The sequence below is a fragment of the Salvelinus alpinus genome, chromosome 12, assembly GCF_045679555.1.
Source record: "Salvelinus alpinus chromosome 12, SLU_Salpinus.1, whole genome shotgun sequence".
NCBI classification, from domain to species: Eukaryota; Metazoa; Chordata; class Actinopteri; order Salmoniformes; family Salmonidae; genus Salvelinus; species Salvelinus alpinus.
The window spans coordinates 10,996,448-11,016,485 of NC_092097.1; the positions used below are offsets into that span (position 1 = coordinate 10,996,448).

The window sequence follows — 20,038 nt, forward strand, 5'->3', positions numbered from 1 at the left end:
TGTATCACAATTCTAGTGGGTCGGAAGTTTACATACACTAAGTTGACTGTGACTTTAAACAGCTTGGGAAATTCCAGAAAATTATGTCATGGCTTTAGAAGCTTCTGATAGGCTAATTGACATAATTTGAGTCAATTGGAGGTGTACCTGTGGATGTATTTCAAGGCCTACCTTCAAACTTGGTGCCTCTTTGCTTGACATCATGGGAAAATCAAAATAAATCAGCCAAGACCTCAGAAAAATAATTGTAGACTTCCACAAGTCTGGTTCATCCCTGGGAGCAATTCTCAAATGCCTGAAGGTACCATGTTCATCTGTACAAACAATAGTACGCAAGTATAAACACCATGGGACCACGCAGCCGTCATACCGCTCAGGAAGTAGACACATTCTGTCTCCTAGACATGAATGTACTTTGGTGCGAAAAGTGAAAATCAATCCCAGAACAACAGCAAAGGACCTTGTGAAGATGCCTGAGGAAAAAGGTACAAAGTATCTATATCCACAGTAAAACAAGTCCTTTATCGACATAACCTGAAAGGCCGCTCAGCAAGGAAGAAGCCACTGCTCCAAAACCGCCATAAAAAAAGCCACTTGCAACTGCACATGGGGACAAAGAATGTACTTTTTGGAGAAATGTCCTCTGGTCTGATGAAATAAAAATATAACTATTTGGCCATAATGACCATCGTTATGTTTGGAAGAAAAAGGGGGAGGCTTGCAAGCCGAAGAACACCATCCCAACCATGAAGCACGGGGGTGGCAGCATCATGTTGTGGGGGTGCTTTGCTGCAGGAGGGACTGGTGCACTTCACAATATAGATGGCATGAAGAGGGAGCAAAATGATGTGGATATATTGAAGCAACATCTCAAGACATCAGTCAGGAAGTTAAAGCTTGGTCGCAAATGGGTCTTCCAAATGGACAATGACGCCAAGCATACTTCAAAGTAGTGGCAAAATGGCTTAACTTCTTGCAACTATAGGGGGTGCTGTTCCGCATTAGCATATTTGGGTCTCCAAATTAAACTGCCTCGTGCTAAATTCTTGATCGTACAATATGCATATTATTGTTATTATTGGATAGAAAACACCTTCTAGTTTCTATAGAAGTTGGAATTTTGTCTCTGAGTGGTACAGAACAATTTCTACAGCACTTTTCATGACAGGGTTCAGATTTCAGAAATTTTTACCCCTGATCTGGGGTCTGTTTTTAAGGCGACAGTGAATGCTATGAAGAAACCGACACTGCCTACGTCTTCCTCTGGGTGTCTGTACGTCATCACGTTTTGAATGAAATCGATGGGACATTCACAGCCATTATAAAACCACAAAATGTTTAGGGACCGCCCTTTCTCGTCGTGCGCCTGAAGCGTGAAGGCCATCGGACTTGCCTCGTTCCAAATCGTTTTCTAACCAGCAATATTTCTCCGGTCATGTTTTCAGTCGTTATAGTTGTTAAAAACATCATAATGTAGTTAATTTGAACCGTTTTATAGCAATTTATATCCGTTTAGTGCGATTTTGAGGAATTTCTTTGTCGTGCCCTTTTTAGCTTTGGAAACGTTTCGGGGTGTCGGTCGTTGGTGGTGGACATTTCGAAGGACAGAGGACATCTATCGACCAAAAGACGTTTATAACATAGAAAGGATACATTGCCCAAGAATATGATGGAAGAACAGCTCAAAGTAAGCAATATTTAATATGATAAATTGTTGTTCTGTCGAAATATTTTAAACGCATATTTCGCCATTTTGTTTGGTATAGCTTCACCTGGCGAACCCTGTATTGAAAAGTAAGGATAATTTTAAAAATGTAAATCAGCGGTTGCATTAAGAACTAATTTGTCTTTCGATTCCTGTCTACCCTGTATTTTTTAGTCAAGTATATGATTAGCTTTCAATTAAACTAGATCACTCTGATAGATGACGTCAGACATATTGAGGCTTGATTTCCTAGTATTTTTATTGTGTAACCACGGTTTTGTATGGCTAAATATGCACCTTTTCGAACAAACTGTATATGTATGTTGTAAAATGATGTTACAGGAGTGTCATCGGAAGAATTCTGAGAAGGTTAGTGAAAAAATTAATATCTTTTGGCGGTGATTACGTTATAGCGCTCTTTGGCTGGAATCGATGCTCTGGTAACGTTTGCACATGTAGTATGCTAACTTATCGATTTATTGTGTTTTCGCTGAAAAACGCTTAGAAAATCTGAAATATGGTCTGAAATCACAAGAACTGGGTCTTTCCATTGCTATGCTTTGTCTATTTTTATGAAATGTTTTATGATGAGTAAATTGGTCATACACGTTGCTCTATCTAGTAATTCTAGTGGATTTGTGATGGTCGGTGCAATTGTAAACTGTGATTTCTACCTGAAATATGCACTTTTTTCTAACAAAAACTATCCTATACCATGAATATGTTATCAGACTGTCATCTGATGTTTTTTTTTATAGGTTATTGGCTATCAATATCTTAGTTGAGCCGAATTGGTGATAGCACCTGAAGGAGTAAGAAACTGATGGAGTTAGAATAGTGGTGTATTTTGCTAACGTGTTTAGCTAATAGATTTACATATTTTGTCTTCCCTGTAAAACATTTTAAAAATCTGAAATGGTGGCTTTATTCACAAGATCTGTATCTTTCATCTGGTGTCTTGGACTTGTGATTTAATGATATTTAGATGCTACTATCTACTTGTGAAGCTATGCTAGCTATGCTAATCAGTGTGTGGGGGGTGGGGGGTGCTCCCGGATCCGGGGTTAGTAGCCGTGAAAGGTTAAGGACAACAAAGTCAAGGTACAAAGCCCTGACCTCAATCCCATAGAAAATTTGTGGGCAGAACTGAAAAGAAAAAGCGTGTGCGAGCAAGGAGGCCTACAAACCTGACTCAGTTACGCCAGCTCTGTCAGGAGGAATGGGCCAAAATTCACTCAACTTATTGCGAGAAGCTTGTGGAAGGCTACCTGAAAAGTTTGACCCAAGTTAAACCATTTAAAGGCAATGCTACCAAATACTAATGAGTGTATGTAAACTTCTGACCCACTGGGAATGTGATGAAAGAAATACAAGCTGAAATAAATAATTATCTCTACTATTATTCTGACATTTCACATTCTTAAAATAAAGTGGTGATCCTATCTGTCCATAGACAGGGAATATTTACTATGATTAAATGTCAGGAATTGTGAAACACTTTAGCCAAATACATTTAAACTCAGTTTATGTAAACTTCCGACTTCAACTGTACATCACCACACCATCACCACACCCAGACCCACCTTCTCACACCCCCATCTCCAGAGCCCACATCACTCTCTGCCATCACTCTCTGCCATCACTCATGGCCTAAAACTGCACCATTTTCCCACTCTCCATCTCCCAAGCACTTTCAACATTTAGATAATAAAGAAATTGACCTTTCCATTGTGTTAACAATAGAGGATTGGTTGATTTCCAGTTTAAGTATACGTTTTTTCAAGATCATTGACGAGAAAAGTATCGTCCAACTCATTGGAATGCAACCTCATAAGCCATGTCTTGAAATATGCAGACAGACGGATTAAAAGTACATTTACATTGTAATACTTTGACAGCCAACTTTCTAACTCCGCCCATAACTTTTGGACTTTACAGCATTCCCAGAAGGCATGGATTATTGAGTCATTGTTAGTTGTACACTAAGACTTGACTCTGCCTTTGTGCTGTAGAATTTGCGAATTTTGCCCCGTGTAATAAATTCTATATATTAGTTTATATACTGTATTAAGCGTACATTTCCATTAACTGTAATTTCATTAGTTATGCCAATATCAGTTTTTTGTCTTGGTTCCAATAGTTTATATATTTTTTAAAGAGATAGTCAGTTGGATAGGCTCTCTCCAAGGTTTTGTTGATCTTACTTGTCATATGAATATCATTTTCTGACTCAAAAAGGATTCCCTCAAGATTGCTCTGATGTTCAAAAGATTTTGAATCGAAATTTCTACATAGGAAGATTGAATGCATGTATTTGAAAAAAAAAACGTCATTGGTCAGTCCAAAATTGCTTTTTAATGCAGTCATGGAAATACATGTATTTCCTATTACCAAGTCATTTACGGTTTCTATGCCTTTAGTTTTTCATGTGGACCAATTTATCAGTGAATTCTGAAAAGCTATCCAAGGATTGTTCCATAAGGATGCATTTTTAGGGAGTGATACTGGTTCTTGTAGAATATGTTGACATTTTCTACCATATTGTTATAGTGTTCTTAACTATGAATTTGTTTATATTCTTTGCTTTATCCTTTGAAAATAGACACGTGAAAAGATTATTGGAATGAGCATGCGCATCTTCAATATGTACCCATTGTTCCTCTTTAGTGCATTTTTAACTGTATGTCGCAAGTAAAAAAGCCCTGGGTGGTGAGTTGATACAATTCCAAGTCTGGAAGGTTAAAACCACCCTCAGACTTAGGAAGATGTAAAACTTTCCTTTTTGTTCTAGGAGTGTTATTTACCCATATAAAAGTCTTATGACCAAGTATACCTTTTTAAAGAATGTCTTCAGTGGGATAATTGGTATTACTGAGAATAAGTATAAAAACTTCAGGAGCCATGCCATTCTGAAGAGGTTTATTCTACCTGTAAGATTTATGGGAAGATTCTTCCATTTAATTAGATCTGCTTTGATATTTCTGAGTGATGGGATAAAGTTATCTTTATATATTTGTGGTTTGTTGTCACTTATTAAGCATCCTAAGTAATTCATATTTTTTGTGCTCCACTTAAAGGATTACTGTAGATCATGAGTTATTATTTTTCCTATTGCCATGATTTCATTTTTTGCCCATGTAAATGATATTTTAGAGTTCTGAAAATATTTTTTTGCAAGGGGGGGCACAGAGTTTAATATTAGTCAGGAATATCAGGAGATAATCTGCAAATAAGTGTGTATATATATACATACATACATACATACATTCATGTTTATCAATAATGATAGCTGTTATGTTTCGGTCCTGTCTAATTCTTTCTGCAAGAGGTTCAATTGCCAGTGCAAACAGAAGGGGAGAGAGAGGACATCCCTGTCTTGTGCCCCTTTCTAAAGCAATTTAAAATCAGATAATGTATTGTGTATATTTTAGCTTTAAAATATTTAATAATATTTGTATTAAATTCATTATTTCAGCTGGAAAGTTGACAACTTCCAAAGTTTTTAATAGAAAAGGCCATTTGAAACAGTCACAAGCCTTTTTCTGCATCAAATCTATATCTTGTTTTTTTGCACAATGCATTAAACTGAAAAGTTCTTGTACACTGAGTGTACAAAACATTAGGAACACCTGCTCTTTCCATGACAGACTGACCAGGTGAATCTAGGGGAACGCTATGATCCCTTATTGATGTCACCTTTTAAATCCCTTTGAAATCAATGTCGACGAAGGGGAGGAGACAGGTTAAAGAATGATTTTTAGACAATTGAAACATGGATTGTATTGTGTGCCATTCAGAGGGTGAATGGGCAAGACAAAATATTGAAGTGCCTATGAACGGGGTATGGTAGTAGGTGCCAGGCGCACCGGTTTGTGTGTGTCAAGAAGTGCAGCGCTGCTGGGTTTCACGCTCAACAGTATCCCATGTGTATCAAGAATGGTCCACCACCCAAAGGACATCCAGCCAACTTTACACAAATGTGGGCAGCATTTGAGTCAACATGGACCAGCATCCCTGTGGAACACTTTTCACACCTTGTAGTCCATATGCCCAGACGAATGGAGGCTGTTCTGAGGGCAATATTATGGAAGTTGTTCCAAACATTTTGTACTTGTGTGTCTATTTTTAATAAACAGTTTGATTGATATGTATCAAGTCTGTTTTTAATGTTTATTTTGTCTGCTGATAATTGATTCAGGGTTGTTGAGTCTAAGGCTGTAGGATCAGTCTAACCCTTAAGAAAAAAGATTGCAGTCAGAGTGCAGTATAACTGCAGTACACTGTAGTATAACTGTAGTTAGAGTACATTAAATGCAGTATGAATCTGCAAAACCTGCTTCCAAAATACCATACTGCACATTTCTGTGGTTTCAAAACTGCAATCTTTTTTAATTTTTTAAGTGAAATATTGCTTCTGATTTATATAGATTTTCATAGAAGCTTTTAAAATTGTCATTAATTGCGTTGTTTCTAATTAACGCATGTTTATCTTAAAATTATAACTATTGGCGTGTATTCATTTTGAGGGCTGCGAGATAATGACCAGGTTTGTTTACCATTAAGTAGTATGCTTTATTTGAATTCAGCCTGTAGTCGTTTGCTCTCTTCAAAAGTAAAATATCATATTCCTGCTTAAGTTCAAAAATGTTATGTTCTTCCTTACCTTGTAAATGTAAATAAAAAATGTTTATGGACTTTTTCAAAAATAGTGATTTCCTTTTTCTTTAATAAAAATGTCTAACTTACATTTCACTTTTGCAGAGTATGAGATTATCATTCCTCTAATGTACGCCTTAAAAGCATCCCAAATGATATAGGGGGGCAGCTTTTCTCTATCCTCTGTCTACATTTGTAAAGGTTATTTTTTCATTTAGGTACACACACTGCTTTTAACAGTAGGAAGCAACCAACTAGCGTTAACAACTAAATTCATAATGGGAAAAATCAAATGTGTGGAGTCCAGTGGATAGCTAGAGAAAACGACACTGTATTGTGACTGTAGAGAACAAGTCAGTATTATGGGTACCTGGAGGGAGACACATGGATGCTTGGACACCTACCATCCACTGCGGTGAGGTGCAGTGTCAGGTGTGCCTCCATTCTGTCCACCAGTACCTAAAATGATAGAGCACAACAATACATGTTAGCTAGCACTTCATAGCAGCTAGCTTCGACCGCAACTGGATTCTAATTTGACGGGACATTGGGTTTATACAGATCAAGCCCAATGTCCTGTCAGAATCCAGTTGCGGTTGAAGCTACATGGCAGTATGCCTTTCAGACATAGAACTAGTTACAATTAGAAACAGCATGGTATTTGATTGCTTCCATACAGCCGTTACAAAGTAGGTAGTGGTCAAGTTCGTTTTGCATGGCCCAGTGCCCCGAGTGGGTGGAGATTTCACTTCGGGACCAATGGATTGGTCTAAAATGAGCAAACTGCCCACCCGGGGCACTGGGCCATGCAAAACAAATTTTCCCAGTGTAAAGCATAGCACAGGAACTTTGACCATACTGTACTTGCTGATACTTCCTCAATTCCCGACTTGGAAGACAATGCATGTCTTCTAAACTTCCATGTTTCTGTTGCAAGTGGTTCGTTTGAATTCGAAAATGGTCAGTTATTCAAAAAATATATATTATTTGCTACATGAAGTAATCCAACAATGTGTACGCCGCGATCTTGTCTATTTCAAATCTTATCATTGATCAAGACAGGTGAGTGTCATCCAATGATGTATATAAACCCTGGATTGCTGATGCTACTGTATGCTTTGGCCATTCCGAGGCTTTGAAGCCACCGGTCAGCCATATTGGCACTCCTGAGCAGTCCTCAATAGAAATCAATGGAATTCTACAGTAGTTCAAGAACAAAATGACATGTATATAAGTACTTTTTGTTGTAGTGGGGACATTAGTAATCTCAAAATTATTCTAAGGAAAATGTTGTTGTTTTTTTAGCTCACATAATATAATTTAAAAGTATACATTAGTGTCTGTAATAGAATAAACATATTAAAAACAAATGTTGACATTAATAAATGCATTTTAAAGCTACCAAAATATATGTTTTACACTGGCAGTGGTGGAAAAAGTAGCCAATTGTGTTAGAAAATGACTCAAGTAAAAGTCACTCAGTAAAATACTTGAGTAAAAGTCTGAAAGTATCTGGTTTTAAATATACTTCAGTATCAAAACACTATAAATCCTTTCAACTTCCTTATATTAAGCAAACTGGACGCCACAATTATTTTTTACAGATAGCCAGGGGCACACTTCAACACTCAGGCATCATTTACAAACAAAGCATTTGTGTTTAGTGAGTCCGCCAGATCAGAGGTAGTAGGGATGGCCACGTGCTCTCTTGATAAGTGTGAATTTCCTGCCCTGCTAAGCATTCAAAATGTATTGAGTACTTTTGGGTGTCAGGGAAAATGTATGGGAGCAAAAAGTACATATTTTCTTTAGGAAAGTAGTGCTATAAAAGTTAATGTTGTCAAAAATATAAATAGTCAAGTAAAGTACAGATACCATGGCTTGACATTAACTTTTTAGCCACTTGTCCTCCGGAAAAGTACAACAGCTTTTTTACTTGACTCAAGTCACTTGTCCCACCCCCCAAAAATGGTCTGTAACAAATAAATTCATAAATTGTGTTGTATAATGCAAGGAACCACTTCACAAAATAACATTCATAATTATCACTGGTATTGACAATGGAAGGCTGCTGGTCTCTGATCCCATGTATTATATATCTACTGCCGTTGTGGCCTTGAGCAAGGCACTAAAACTCCCCCCCCCCCCCCCAAAGTAAAATACTGCACTGATAGGCTACTGTATAAAACATGTCCATCAACCCTCCATCTGGAGAGCTACTGGGTGTGCAGGATTTTGAGCCAACCCTGCACAAACACACCAGAGTCAACTTATCAAGGTCCTGTTGAGCAGCTGATTTTTTACGATGTGGTGTGTTCGAGCAGAGCTGGAGCAAAAGCCTGCACACCCAGTAGCTCTCCTGGGGGAGGGTTGGCCACCCTGCAACATTACAATTACAACCAAATACTTTTTTGTAAAATAATGTCCTCATTCAATTAACCTGAGATCAAATGTCTAAGGTGGTCGAGGTAGCTAACTAAGATGTTTATCTATTTGTACGGCTAAAATATTCAGTGTACAGGGTAGATCTTCACAGCATAGGAGTTACTTGTCAATTAGGCTATTCTAAGAATATTTTCGTACTTTGTCAGAATTACATGGCCTGTATTGAAAAGAGGAGAATACTAGCCAATTTTGAGCGCTTGATTAACGGTTTTACAACCTGAGTATGCAGCATTGGTTTCATCAACTTCGCACCCTGTTTCAACTGCATGTCGGCAATTTGCGGTTATACAAAAGTGCCGGATGAAAAGTAGTTTTAGGACATCGGACATAACAGTGACATTAATACATGCTAATTGCTAAATAGTTACCTAGCCAATTTGAACATATTGTGTAGTTTGGCTTGTTATCTAGTTAGTCTGTATATAATTTACCTGTTGCGCAATGTCTCTCGCTCCTCTGGCACACACTCAGGTGATGCACACACCATGACTTTTCCAGGATTTTCATTGCTGACCAGAAATTTGCTATAACTGGGCAAATAACTCACTATCAAGGAATATGAACAAAATGCGGCTAAGCTTGCTGTGATCTCAAAAACGCATCTCCCGACTGCATGATTGACAGACCGCTTGTGCCTGTCAATGCAGGCCTACAATAATTATACTCCCATGCACTCTGCAGAGAGAGGGAAGATGAGGACAGTGCAAAACACATTGCATCCGGAGGACACTGATCCAATTCTGATCGGAGTACCCTAAATTGTTTGATAGTGCTTTTTGCGTGATTTAAAAAAAATAACTTGTCCATTTGGACAACATAAATCGGTTTATCCTACTTTTTTTTGTACTGCCCTGGGCAAGTGGACAAGCCTTAATATCAAGCTCTGGATACCCCCAAAAATACTTAACTAGTACTTCAAAGTATGTTTTACTTTGTTAAATTATATCAGTGGTTCCCAACCAGGGCTACTGGGACCCCTGGATGTATTTGAAGACTCATGAGACCATATGCCTACTGGTAAAATGCACATGGGGGGGTACTTCAGGGGTACTCCGGTTAGACAAAATTCAGTTGGTGGTAGTGTAACCGAAAAAGGTTGGGAACCACTGCATTACACCACTGTGGGGTGGGGGAGTGCCAAGATGGAGGAACAGTGGCTTCAACCCCTATCAGTCAACTTTTCTTGCCCAGTGACCCCAGCCCAGGCAAACCTGCAACCCAGGAATCCCCATCATATGTCAGCTAAAAAAATTATAATCAAATCTTGTCATCAGTTAAATGATAATGGAAAGTAGAAGTAAACCAAATATATATTCTGGAGGATTTGTTTTTGTGAAAAATAATTTATGAATACTGCTAGCTGCAGTTCATATCCATATTATTAATATTTGATTCAGTGATTGTGACCCCATCCTCTGTAGCCTATTGGGCAACGGAAGCACTTCTTACCACCAGATCGCCTTGCTATTCATGTTGAATGCCAATTTGAACTAAGCAAGCTGCTAAATCTACTGTGTAGGCTATTAGGGGCTGTAGGCTACCTGCATCTGGCTAACCAAACCATGGCAAAATGGAATTACAATCATAAACCCAGATTTTAGTCAGTGGCCCTAGCCTATGACAGGTCAATATTCCAATAAGCCATTCCTAACGGTTTGTAGTCTTAACATCTGACACAATTGCCAGAAAATAGCCTAACATTCATTTTTTTAAGTGTATTTATTAGTCACATTAGCTCGCAATAATTCTTATTTTAATGGAAAAACTTTTGCTTCTAAGGTCGTTAAAAGTTCAATCAAGATTCCTTCGTAATTCCGTCAAGGTTATGGAAAGTGTTAATTGGCTAAATGTGGCAACTCCGCTATTGCTGCAGTTTCAGGCCTTGTGGTCGGGTTTAGAGTACGGTAGTCATTTATTCAAGACCTTTTTTTGCCGGACCTGGCAACCCTGAACTCTAGGGACAACCTTTAAAAACATTGTCGGCCCAAATGAGCCCGATTACCCAATTGTTGTGGTATGGCACATGGACTCAAATCAATAATTGGAAGTATCGGTTGGACGAACATCTTCTGTGCTATATGCTTTCCACTACATACTGTGTAACGGCTGTATGGAAGCGTTCACATAATCACCACTGTTTCAAAGTGTAGCTACTTGTAGCTAGCTAGCATAGACCTAAACGTCATGGTGGCAAACATTATATGATGAATGTTAGCTAGTTTCCTGTAGCGCTCACCTTGTCGGTAATACATATCGTTCACAGTGTTTCCGTAAACTCTCCAAGCGAAGTGGATGGCTATGAGACTGACAACAAGCCAGCTAAACAAGATCTTGAATATTGACACTCTCATATCATTAGCCAACCAGTCATCCACAAATTCGGAAAGAAACGACACAAACCCGTCCACAATACGGGATAAAAACTCGAAATCCCACGGCTCTTCCATTTTATAAAACGCCAGCCAACGTGTATGATTTGTCAAAAAACATGCCTTACCTAAACCAGCTAACGTTATGGCTGACTGTTACAATTCGTCAAAAAAATATACACAGATGTAAATATTTGCTTTTAGTGTTAGCTACTTATTTCAGAGATTCTAAACCCAGAGACGCAACATCGCGAGACTTCCGGGAACGCTTGGGAAACAGATGAAGCAGACTAGGTGGGTTGAGAAGACTAGGTGGGTCGCGAGACTAGAGCCAGAGCATCAAAACCATGATGTACCTAGTGATGTGGAGTTTGCGAATGATTCGTTGTTTTTGAACTACTCTTTTTACTAACTCGAGTCATAATTCGTTCATTTTAGTCATTTTAGCCACGCTAGTGCTGGCCACAATGAATCATACAGCAGGATTAATACACGCCCCTCCGGCTCAGCGGCTCCAGAGACTTGCTCCGACCAGCAACTGTCTGTCATTTTCGCGCACAGAAATAGATCATGAGCATAGAGAATAAAAATACATGTTTAGAACAGATAATTGATCACATGGTGCAAGAATGAATGCAAATAATTGATTATTGAATGTTATCGATGGACATAGCTTTGTAACAGCAAAACAGCCCGAACTTCGAATCGTTTGGCATTCAAGCAATGCATTGCGTCAAGAGTCGTTCACAATCAAGTCCGGTTGCGGCACAACCAGTGTATAATTTTTTTTTCTTTGTTTGCCTAACAATCAATAAATGTACATTGTTTAAAGTATCAGCCACAAATTACATCTCCAATAAGTCCCCTATGGTGAACGACCGGCTTGTAGAATCGTGACTCTTTTGAGTTTTCAGCTCGCCGGAATAGGGTCCTGCTTGCCCGCTATGGTGAATGAGATGTGAACGAGAGGCTTGTATAATCATGACTCTTTCGAGTTTTCAGTTCATTGTCCACCAGTAAGGGCTCCTGCATGCTGTGGGCATTACTGACTCAAATGAACAAAATGAGTCGAAAGATTAATTATTTTGACTGAATGAGTCGAAAAGATCAGTCAGTTAAAAGAGCTGACTTTCCCATCACTACATGTATCATGGGTAAATTGTGACTGACTGACTGATCTACAACTAATAATCAGTATTTATTCATGACGCAAGGTGATTTGTAGATCAGTCAGTCGGCAGTCGCCTGCAATGTCGAACAAGTCCAATGAGAGAAGTCTTTCTTAGTTGTTAATTTTTTCAAAATCTAAAAGGCACAACCTAGATTGAGCCAATGTCATAAGTAGTTGAACACGTTTTTACTCCAAACTCGTGAAAGTGACAAATTGACACGTTTTCATTTTCTTCAAAAACATTAGTCACATGCCCCGAATAAACCTTACCGTGAAATGCTCACGTACGAGCCCTTAACCAACAATCCAGTTTTAAAAAAGAAACTAAGAAACATTTGCAAAATAAACTAAAAGAAAACGAGTAACACAATAAAATAACAATGATGAGGCTATATACAAGGGGTACCGGTACCGAGTCAATGTGCAGGGAGGGGTACGGGTTAGTCGAGGTAATATGTACATGTAGGTAGGGATAAAGGAACTATGCATAGATAATAAAAAGAGAGTAGCAGCAGCGTATGTGAACGCATGTGTGTTTGTGGCGTCAATATGCGTGTTGGAGTGTCTGTGTAGTATGTGTGAGTTTGTAGTTTGAGTCCAGTGAGAGTCTGTGCAAGAGAGTCAGTTTTATAACGTTAGTTATAAAAAGCTTTGGTTAAACTGCAGTACTCTAGCAGAACTATAGGAGCAGTCGAAACCGTGCTTCTGGACCGGAACCCTGGCCCATTGCCCTGGCACGCACTCTGACTGGGGAGGGGGAGTTTCTCCTCTCATTGGTTTATTACTTGCTCCATCTAAATTACCATTGGCCAACGAATCCTATCTGCTGTCACTATTGGGATTCCGGATGTGCTGTTGTCAGTGTAAAAATTGTTTTTCGGGAATTTGCCTACCAGTTATATGGCCTAAATTCACGTTATACACGATTTAACAACGGAATATCAAAACGTAGGTGAGCTTTGTTTTTTGTACAATATTTCAAGTTATGTCAGTGTGCGTCAAAACTGTGGTTTTAGGGGGGGCACTGGAATGTATTTTGCTGGCTCGTGTGTGTAGTGAGGGGTAGCCTGCAATAAAAACATGCAGGAAGAAAAGCTAAATAAATCAAATCTAGCTAACTATCTTATTTGCTAGCTAGGTAGGTAAATTAATCGAATTAGCTAGAATAAGATGTGTTTTCATCTAAACCTTACCGTAGTTGGCTATGATGACGTTAGAATACAAGGCGTTTTCATTTAGACCTAACGTTGGCATTGCAATGATGATGATGATGTGTTCAGGGCCCGGTTTCCCAAAAGCATCTTACGGCTAAATATATATATATATATATTAGTTCCAAATTATGAACTTAACATTAAGATGCCCTGGTTTGGATGCGAATTTGCTTCCCCCTGTCTGTGGCTTTAGCTGTTTTAAGAAATGAACGACTCAAGTTGAAGTTTTAAAGCGTTAAAAGTAGATAAGGCTAACGTTGCGAGTAACATACGGCTACTTAGCTATGTTCTTCCTGCATTGGCTTCAATCTTATCAAGATGCCATTGAGCGCTTGCTACGGAAGCTAAAGCCACATATCTGCTGACCCATTTTAACCTGGCTCGTCATCTAGGCGTTAGCTACTTGCATTACCAGTTTGTGGCCAGCTGCGTAGCTCGATCCCAAGTGCTGTGCAGTTGTAGGATGACAGGGACTGTTAACTGAATATCAAATGAATGACTAGTATGCCAATGAATGCTTGATTGTCTGTGATTTACAGTGTCTGTGATGTCAACATGGAGAGAGATGACAGTCAAGAAAAAGGAGAGACAGAGGAGATAACAAGTTGTGGTCCACCCTCTGCTGACTGCATCCTGTCAACTGGTAATGAAATGCCTTATGTCATGTGACATCTAATCTAGAATGAAAGTTAGCTCATCATTAACCCTCTAGAGTCTACTAAACTAACATATGGAATTGTTTTTAAGATGGTCATCCCAAGATCATTTAGATATTTCAGTTGGAAATTTAGGACCTCTTTAGGTGAAATATTGAATTTGGCCTTCTGCTATTACCCCATAGAAATGCATTGAATTACAGATTCATACATGGAAAAACAGAAGGAAGTTTGTTTTGAAGTGTCTGTGCTATATCTGACAGACACTTTTCACTGCAGATGCGGAATGGCTATATCGCCGGATGTGGGGGATTGAGACGCAGCCCATACAAAAAAACAAATATCTCTAGCTTCAACATACTATTTTTATGGGGATTGTTGTATTATGCTAATTAGATTTCCCACTGGGCTGCGGAGATTGACTTGAGGTTTAATGGCAATGTAGCTGATCTTGAAATGCTTCCACACAGAAAGTAGGGAGATCTGCAGCGTTTGTGATTATTTTACGGAGTATTGTCTGATTTTTCAGGTTCTTATCACACTCCGGCGATGCTCTCTGACAAACACACAGTTCCTGAGCCTGCTGGAACAGTGGGAGGAGACAAAAACACCAATGTGACTTTAGAGGAGCCTACATATCCACCTACATCAGATTCTATGGGAGAGAAGGGACTACAAGCAGCTCCTGACCAGGATGTAGAACCGGCTCCTGTTCTGGTAAAAGAGGAAGAGACTAATGCGTGCAGTAAGATAGAATATCAGAACTGTTCAGGTGGTCAACCAGAGACTGTCCCAGAGGAGGTTTCAGCTGAGAATGGGCAGGATGACTCAGGGGAGTTTATGGTCACTATTTTGGCCAGGGGTAAATTGGAGGAGCAAGGTCTGGGAGTGAAGAGGCGTTCCTCTCCACTGTCAGAGACTAATGCCCCAGAGGCACCCCCATCCCACCGTGACGAGGACGTGACGGCGGAGAGCTGGAGGCAGCACAGGAAGCATGTGTTTGTCCTGAGTGAAGCAGGGAAGCCCATATACTCCCGCTACGGCAGTGAAGAGGCCCTGTCGTCCACCATGGGAGTCATGATGGCACTAGTGTCCTTTGTCCAGAGTAGTGACAACATGATCCGCTCGGTCTACTCAGGTGAGAATTTCTAGAATTTCCTTACGTTCATGACTGTGACAATAACTGTTACTGAAAGTGTAATGAATTGTTCACTATAGGTGTTTATTCATCATTATTTGCTCCCCCTGTACAGCTTTACATCCTTTTTTCCCCCCATGTCTGTACTCTCTACCCCCCCCCCCTCAGATGGGCACACAGTGGTGTTCATGCAGAAGGGTCCTCTGGTGCTGGTGTCTGTGTCAAGCAGCCGCCAGTCAGAGAAGCAGCTGCGTGGTGAGCTCCTTTACGTCTACTACCAGATCATCAGCATGCTCACCCAGGCCAGCATCGCTCGCATCTTCCAACACAAGAAGAACTATGACCTGCGGCGACTACTGGCCGGCTCCGAGAAGATCCTAGACGGCCTCCTCAACCTGGTGGACTCGGACCCCAGCTTCCTGCTGGCAGCGGTGCACTGCCTGCCATTGGTCTCCTCTCTCAGGGACTCCCTCAGCCAGATCCTGCAGAAGGCCATCACCCCCAACCTGGTCTTCTCCATCCTCATCGCCAAGAACCAGCTGCTCACCATCGTCCAGGAGAAGACGGTGATCGAGGACGCCAGGCTGGAGCCTGCTGACGTCCACCTCCTGCTCAACCTCATTGGGGCCTCCTCTGCCTTCCAGGCTGGAGAGATCTGGACTCCCATCTGCCTGCCTCTCTTTAACCCTGACTGTTACTTCTATGCCTACATCTCCTACCTGGACCCCCCAGAATGCACTGTGTGTCTGCTGCTGCTCTCCACGGATAAGGAGGCCTTTTATGCGGTGGCAGAGTGTAAGAGGAGGATAGAGGTGGCTATGCTGGCTCAGAGCTCCCTGAGCCTCATAGCCAAGGCCCACTCCTACAGCGTGAGCCAGGTGGGCGTCTCAGACCTCAGGCACTTCATGTACAAGCCCTTTGACGTGCCAGACAACCACAAGCAGCTCACCCAGTTCACCAGGTAGGTGCTATCTATTCTGTTGTGCTTTTGTAACCTTTACCCAGTGAATGATTCACATCGGTCTATTTCATGTAACTTCTTTTTTTTTTATGTACTTTTTGGACTACATATACTCTGGATACTGGTTCTGCAGTGTGTTTAATGTGCAGACAGATTAGCCTACAAACATAATTACTCAAAAAAGGAATGTGCCTCAGGTCAGATCATATGCATCCTCCAGTAGGCCTGTTGCATTTTACCATAGTAATATTAAAGAATCATAGACATTGAAAGTGCATGATATCTATAATGATACCAACAAGATTGTATAATTCTCACTGTAAGAAAAAGCATGCCAAGTGACCTATTTATCTTGATTGGTAGCTTTGGGTTTCTTATTAGACAAGTTGTACCAGTGAACACAACCTTGCAAAATCTTCTACAACTGGGGAAATGAATATTCCCCATGCAATGCTGCGTTAGACCGAAATGTTAGCCTGTCTAACTTACATTAGAGCTTGATCAAAGTTGGGGAAGCAAACATGTATATTTTGCTGAACACTGTTTGGCAATTCCATTTTCATGTACAGTTCATTCGGAAAAGTATTCAGACCCCTTGACTTTTTCCACATTATGGATTCAATTGTTTTACACACAATAGCCAATAATGACAAAGCAAAAACATGATTTTAGAAATGTTTGTTAATTTATTAAAAAAACTGAAATGTCACACTTACATAAGTATTCAGGCCCTTTACTCAGTACTTTGTTGAAGCACCTTTGGCAGTGATTACAGCCACGAGTCTTCTTGGGTATGACACTACAAGCTTGTCACAGCTGTATTTGGGGAGTTTCTCCCATTCTCTGCAGATCCTCTCAAGCCCTGTCGGGTTGAATGGGGAGCGTTGCTGCACAGCTATATTCAGGTCACTCCAGAGATGTTCGATCAGGTTCAAGTCTGGGCTCTGGCTGGGCCACTCAAGGACATTCAGTGACTTGTCCCGGAGACACTCCTATGTTGTCTTGGCTGTGTGCATCAGGTTGTTGTCCTGTTGGAAGGTGAACCTTCACCTCAGTCTGAGGTCCTGAGCGCTCTGGAACAGGTTTTCATCAAGGATCTCTCTGTACTTTGCTCCGTTTATCTTTCCCTCAATCCGGACTTGTCTCCCAGTCCCTGCCGCTGAAAAACATCCCCACAGCATGATGCTGCCACCACCATGCTTCACCGTAGGGATGGTGCCAGGTTTCCTCCAGACGTGATGCTTGGCATTCAGGCCAAAGAGTTCAATCTTGGTTTTATCAGACCAGAGAATCTTGTTTATCATGGTCTGAGAGTATTTAGGTGCCTTTTGGTAAACTCCAAGCGGGCTGTTGTGCCTTTTACTGAGGAATGGCTTCAGTCTGGCCACTCTACCATAAAGGCCAGAATGGTGCAGTGCTGCAGAGATGGTTGTCTTTCTAGAAAGTTCTCCCATCTCCACAGCAGAACTCTAAAGCTTTGTCAGAGTGACCATCGGGTTCTTGGTCACCTCCCTGACCAAGACCCTTCTCCCCTGATTGCTCAGTTCAGCTAGGCGGCCAGCTCTAGGAAGAGCCTTGGTGGTTCCAAACGTCTTCCATGTAAGAATGATGGAGGCCACTGTGTTCTTGTGGACCTTCAATGCTGCAGAAAGTTGTTGGTACCCTTCCCCAGATCTGTGCCTCGACACAATCCTGCCTCGGAGCTCTACGGACAATTCCTTCGACCTCATGGCTTGGTTTTTGCTCTGACATGTACTGTCAACTGTGGGTCCTTATCTAGACAGGTGTGTGCCTTTCCAAATCATGGCCAATCAATTGAATTTAACGTAACAAAATGTGGAAAAATCCAAGGGGACTGAATACTTTCCAAATGCACTGCATAATGTCTGAGATCTTGCTGTCTTTTTAAAATATTTTTTACATTTTACATTTGATGTGCTGTTGATTTCAGCCCAGAGATGGAGGCTCCTTACAGCACGGAGGAGGAGAGGATGAGGCTGCTAGACCTGTACCGTTACATGCACGGCCGCATCCACAGCTCCTCCCGGGCCCTCAAGCTCATCTACCACGTGGCAGAGAGGGAAACGCTGCTGGCCTGGGTATGTCACTCCCACAAGGCTTTACACGTGGAAGTGTTACTATGGGCAGCTCCAAGAAGCTCTCTGTACTGGAGGCTGATTTAGTCTGGAGTCTTGGTCTCAATGACCTGCATTCCGGTGTAGATATGAAGTGAGCTATTTTGGATTGTTGCTAGCATTCATGCTGCGTACTTTTCAGCTCAATGGAACATAACGGTAATTTACAAAGTATTTGAAACTGTTGAAATGGATCTGCTAAGTCAGCTCATTGCATCTTTGTCCTTTCCTCTATAGGTCACAAGTAAATTTGAATTGTACACCTGCTTCAGCCCCTTGGTGACTAAGGCTTGTGCCATTAACGCCATAACCAAGCTTCTACGGTGGATCAAGAAGGAGGAGGACCGTCTCTTTATCCGATACCCACCCAAGTATTCAACCACGCCCAACCCCAGCAAAAGCTCCCGAAGGTCTGACCAGCAGGATTCAACAGATAATGGCTTAATGTCTCTACTATAGAGCTGCTCTATCTCTGTGCTTAGCTCCGGCTCTTGCACTCTGTCAACACGTAGTTTGTACACTGGCTCTACCACATCCTACATCTTTGGGTACTTCATTGAACTTTGACCACTGGACTATTTAAGGAGGACTTGCCTTTTTGACACTTTCAGACTCTTCTGTACCTTTATGAGAAAGCATGTACAGGAACTGCATTAACGCTTTAGATTACAGTCGAACAAGTTGATGTTCAGGGAATCTGTAAAGTGAAAGCAAACATTTTTAAATTGGCTAGTGGTGGAACATTGAAGAAAATTTTCAATGATATTGAGTTTTTATATTGTTTTATTCTATTGTAACAAAGGTGAGAACTTCTCGAATGCCTCATATCAAATACTTGTTACATATAACTATTTCAATTCAAGCTTTCATGGTCATTGACACTGTAGCACATGACAAATGAATTGGGACTACCTACATTATAGAACTACTCTTGAATTTGTTTTCAACTGCCTTCATAATTATTGCTAGAAACCTTTAGATGTTGACAGGCTGACACATAAACTAAATCCTAAGTGTGGTTATTGGTGGGATGAACAGGAAATGATTGTCTGAATTTTGAAATGTCATCATGAAAATTGGAAGGATTACCACTTGTTATGTGGATATTTGATATGACATGACTTCTACATGTTGTTCTCAGTTGATACAATTGCTAAACAATTGTTTGACTTGCATGTTATCATCTTTGCAGTTTAGTTTGTAAATAGTGTTAACTCAGTTAATTATGCTCTGGTAATGTAAATATTCAGTTACATTGCCATTCTATCCTTTATTGCTGGGAACCAAATTTTTCACCCACAGTCTACTCTAGTAATCTTCATATACTTTTAAGTACTTGACGGTTAAATGCTTTGTCCAGCACACTCAGAAAATCCCACATTAGAGTTCTAATTTGTGGGATTCTTTATTCAGACACTTCATGCAAATTCTTGTTGGATACCAGGATCAACAATGCGTCATGTCCTGAGTGGTGGCTGTTCAGGCTTATCTGGTTTGGCTGTTAGGAACATCTTATCTAGAGTATTCATGTTCAGTTGGTTCCTAAATAAATCCCAGGTTGCACAAACCACCTTGTCATTCTTTCATG

At 40.5% G+C, this 20,038-nt stretch overlaps 2 protein-coding genes across 6 annotated transcripts in view; one reads left to right on the forward strand and one right to left on the reverse strand.

The window, feature by feature from the left end:
• Positions 1-11,897, reverse strand: part of LOC139535505 (T-cell leukemia translocation-altered gene protein homolog) — a 28,349-nt gene extending 16,452 nt beyond the window's left edge. For 2 of the 3 annotated variants that reach the window (XM_071334960.1, XM_071334958.1), the window contains exons 1-2: positions 11,043-11,897; positions 6,766-6,820 (exon numbers count right to left, since the gene is read on the reverse strand). In XM_071334960.1, coding sequence (XP_071191061.1) covers positions 6,766-6,820; positions 11,043-11,253 — 266 coding nt within the window. In that variant the 5' untranslated portion in view covers positions 11,254-11,897. Of the gene's footprint in view, positions 1-6,731; positions 6,821-11,042 lie in introns of all 3 variants that reach the window. The other variant, XM_071334959.1, reaches the window with a different exon arrangement.
• Positions 11,441-20,018, forward strand: LOC139535502 (vacuolar fusion protein MON1 homolog B-like). 3 transcript variants are annotated; one of them, XM_071334950.1, is made up of 6 exons: positions 11,441-11,469; positions 14,100-14,203; positions 14,746-15,354; positions 15,523-16,315; positions 18,267-18,414; positions 18,688-20,018. In XM_071334950.1, the coding sequence occupies exons 1-6, from the start codon at positions 11,456-11,458 to the stop codon at positions 18,907-18,909; spliced, it is 1,890 nt and encodes a 629-aa protein (XP_071191051.1). In that variant the 5' UTR covers positions 11,441-11,455; the 3' UTR covers positions 18,910-20,018. The 3 variants fall into 3 exon arrangements, with proteins under 3 accessions (XP_071191051.1, XP_071191053.1, XP_071191052.1); XM_071334952.1 differs by lacking the exon at positions 11,441-11,469 and adding an exon at positions 13,140-13,294; XM_071334951.1 differs by lacking the exon at positions 11,441-11,469 and adding an exon at positions 13,149-13,298.
• The last annotated feature ends 20 nt before the right edge of the window (positions 20,019-20,038 follow it).

Coding starts and splice junctions, on each gene's coding strand:
- LOC139535502 (XM_071334950.1), top strand. Junction 15,355..15,522: donor GATCCGCTCGGTCTACTCAG/GTGAGAATTTCT, acceptor CCCCCCCCTCAG/ATGGGCACACAGTGGTGTTC. Junction 18,415..18,687: donor GGGAAACGCTGCTGGCCTGG/GTATGTCACTCC, acceptor TTTCCTCTATAG/GTCACAAGTAAATTTGAATT.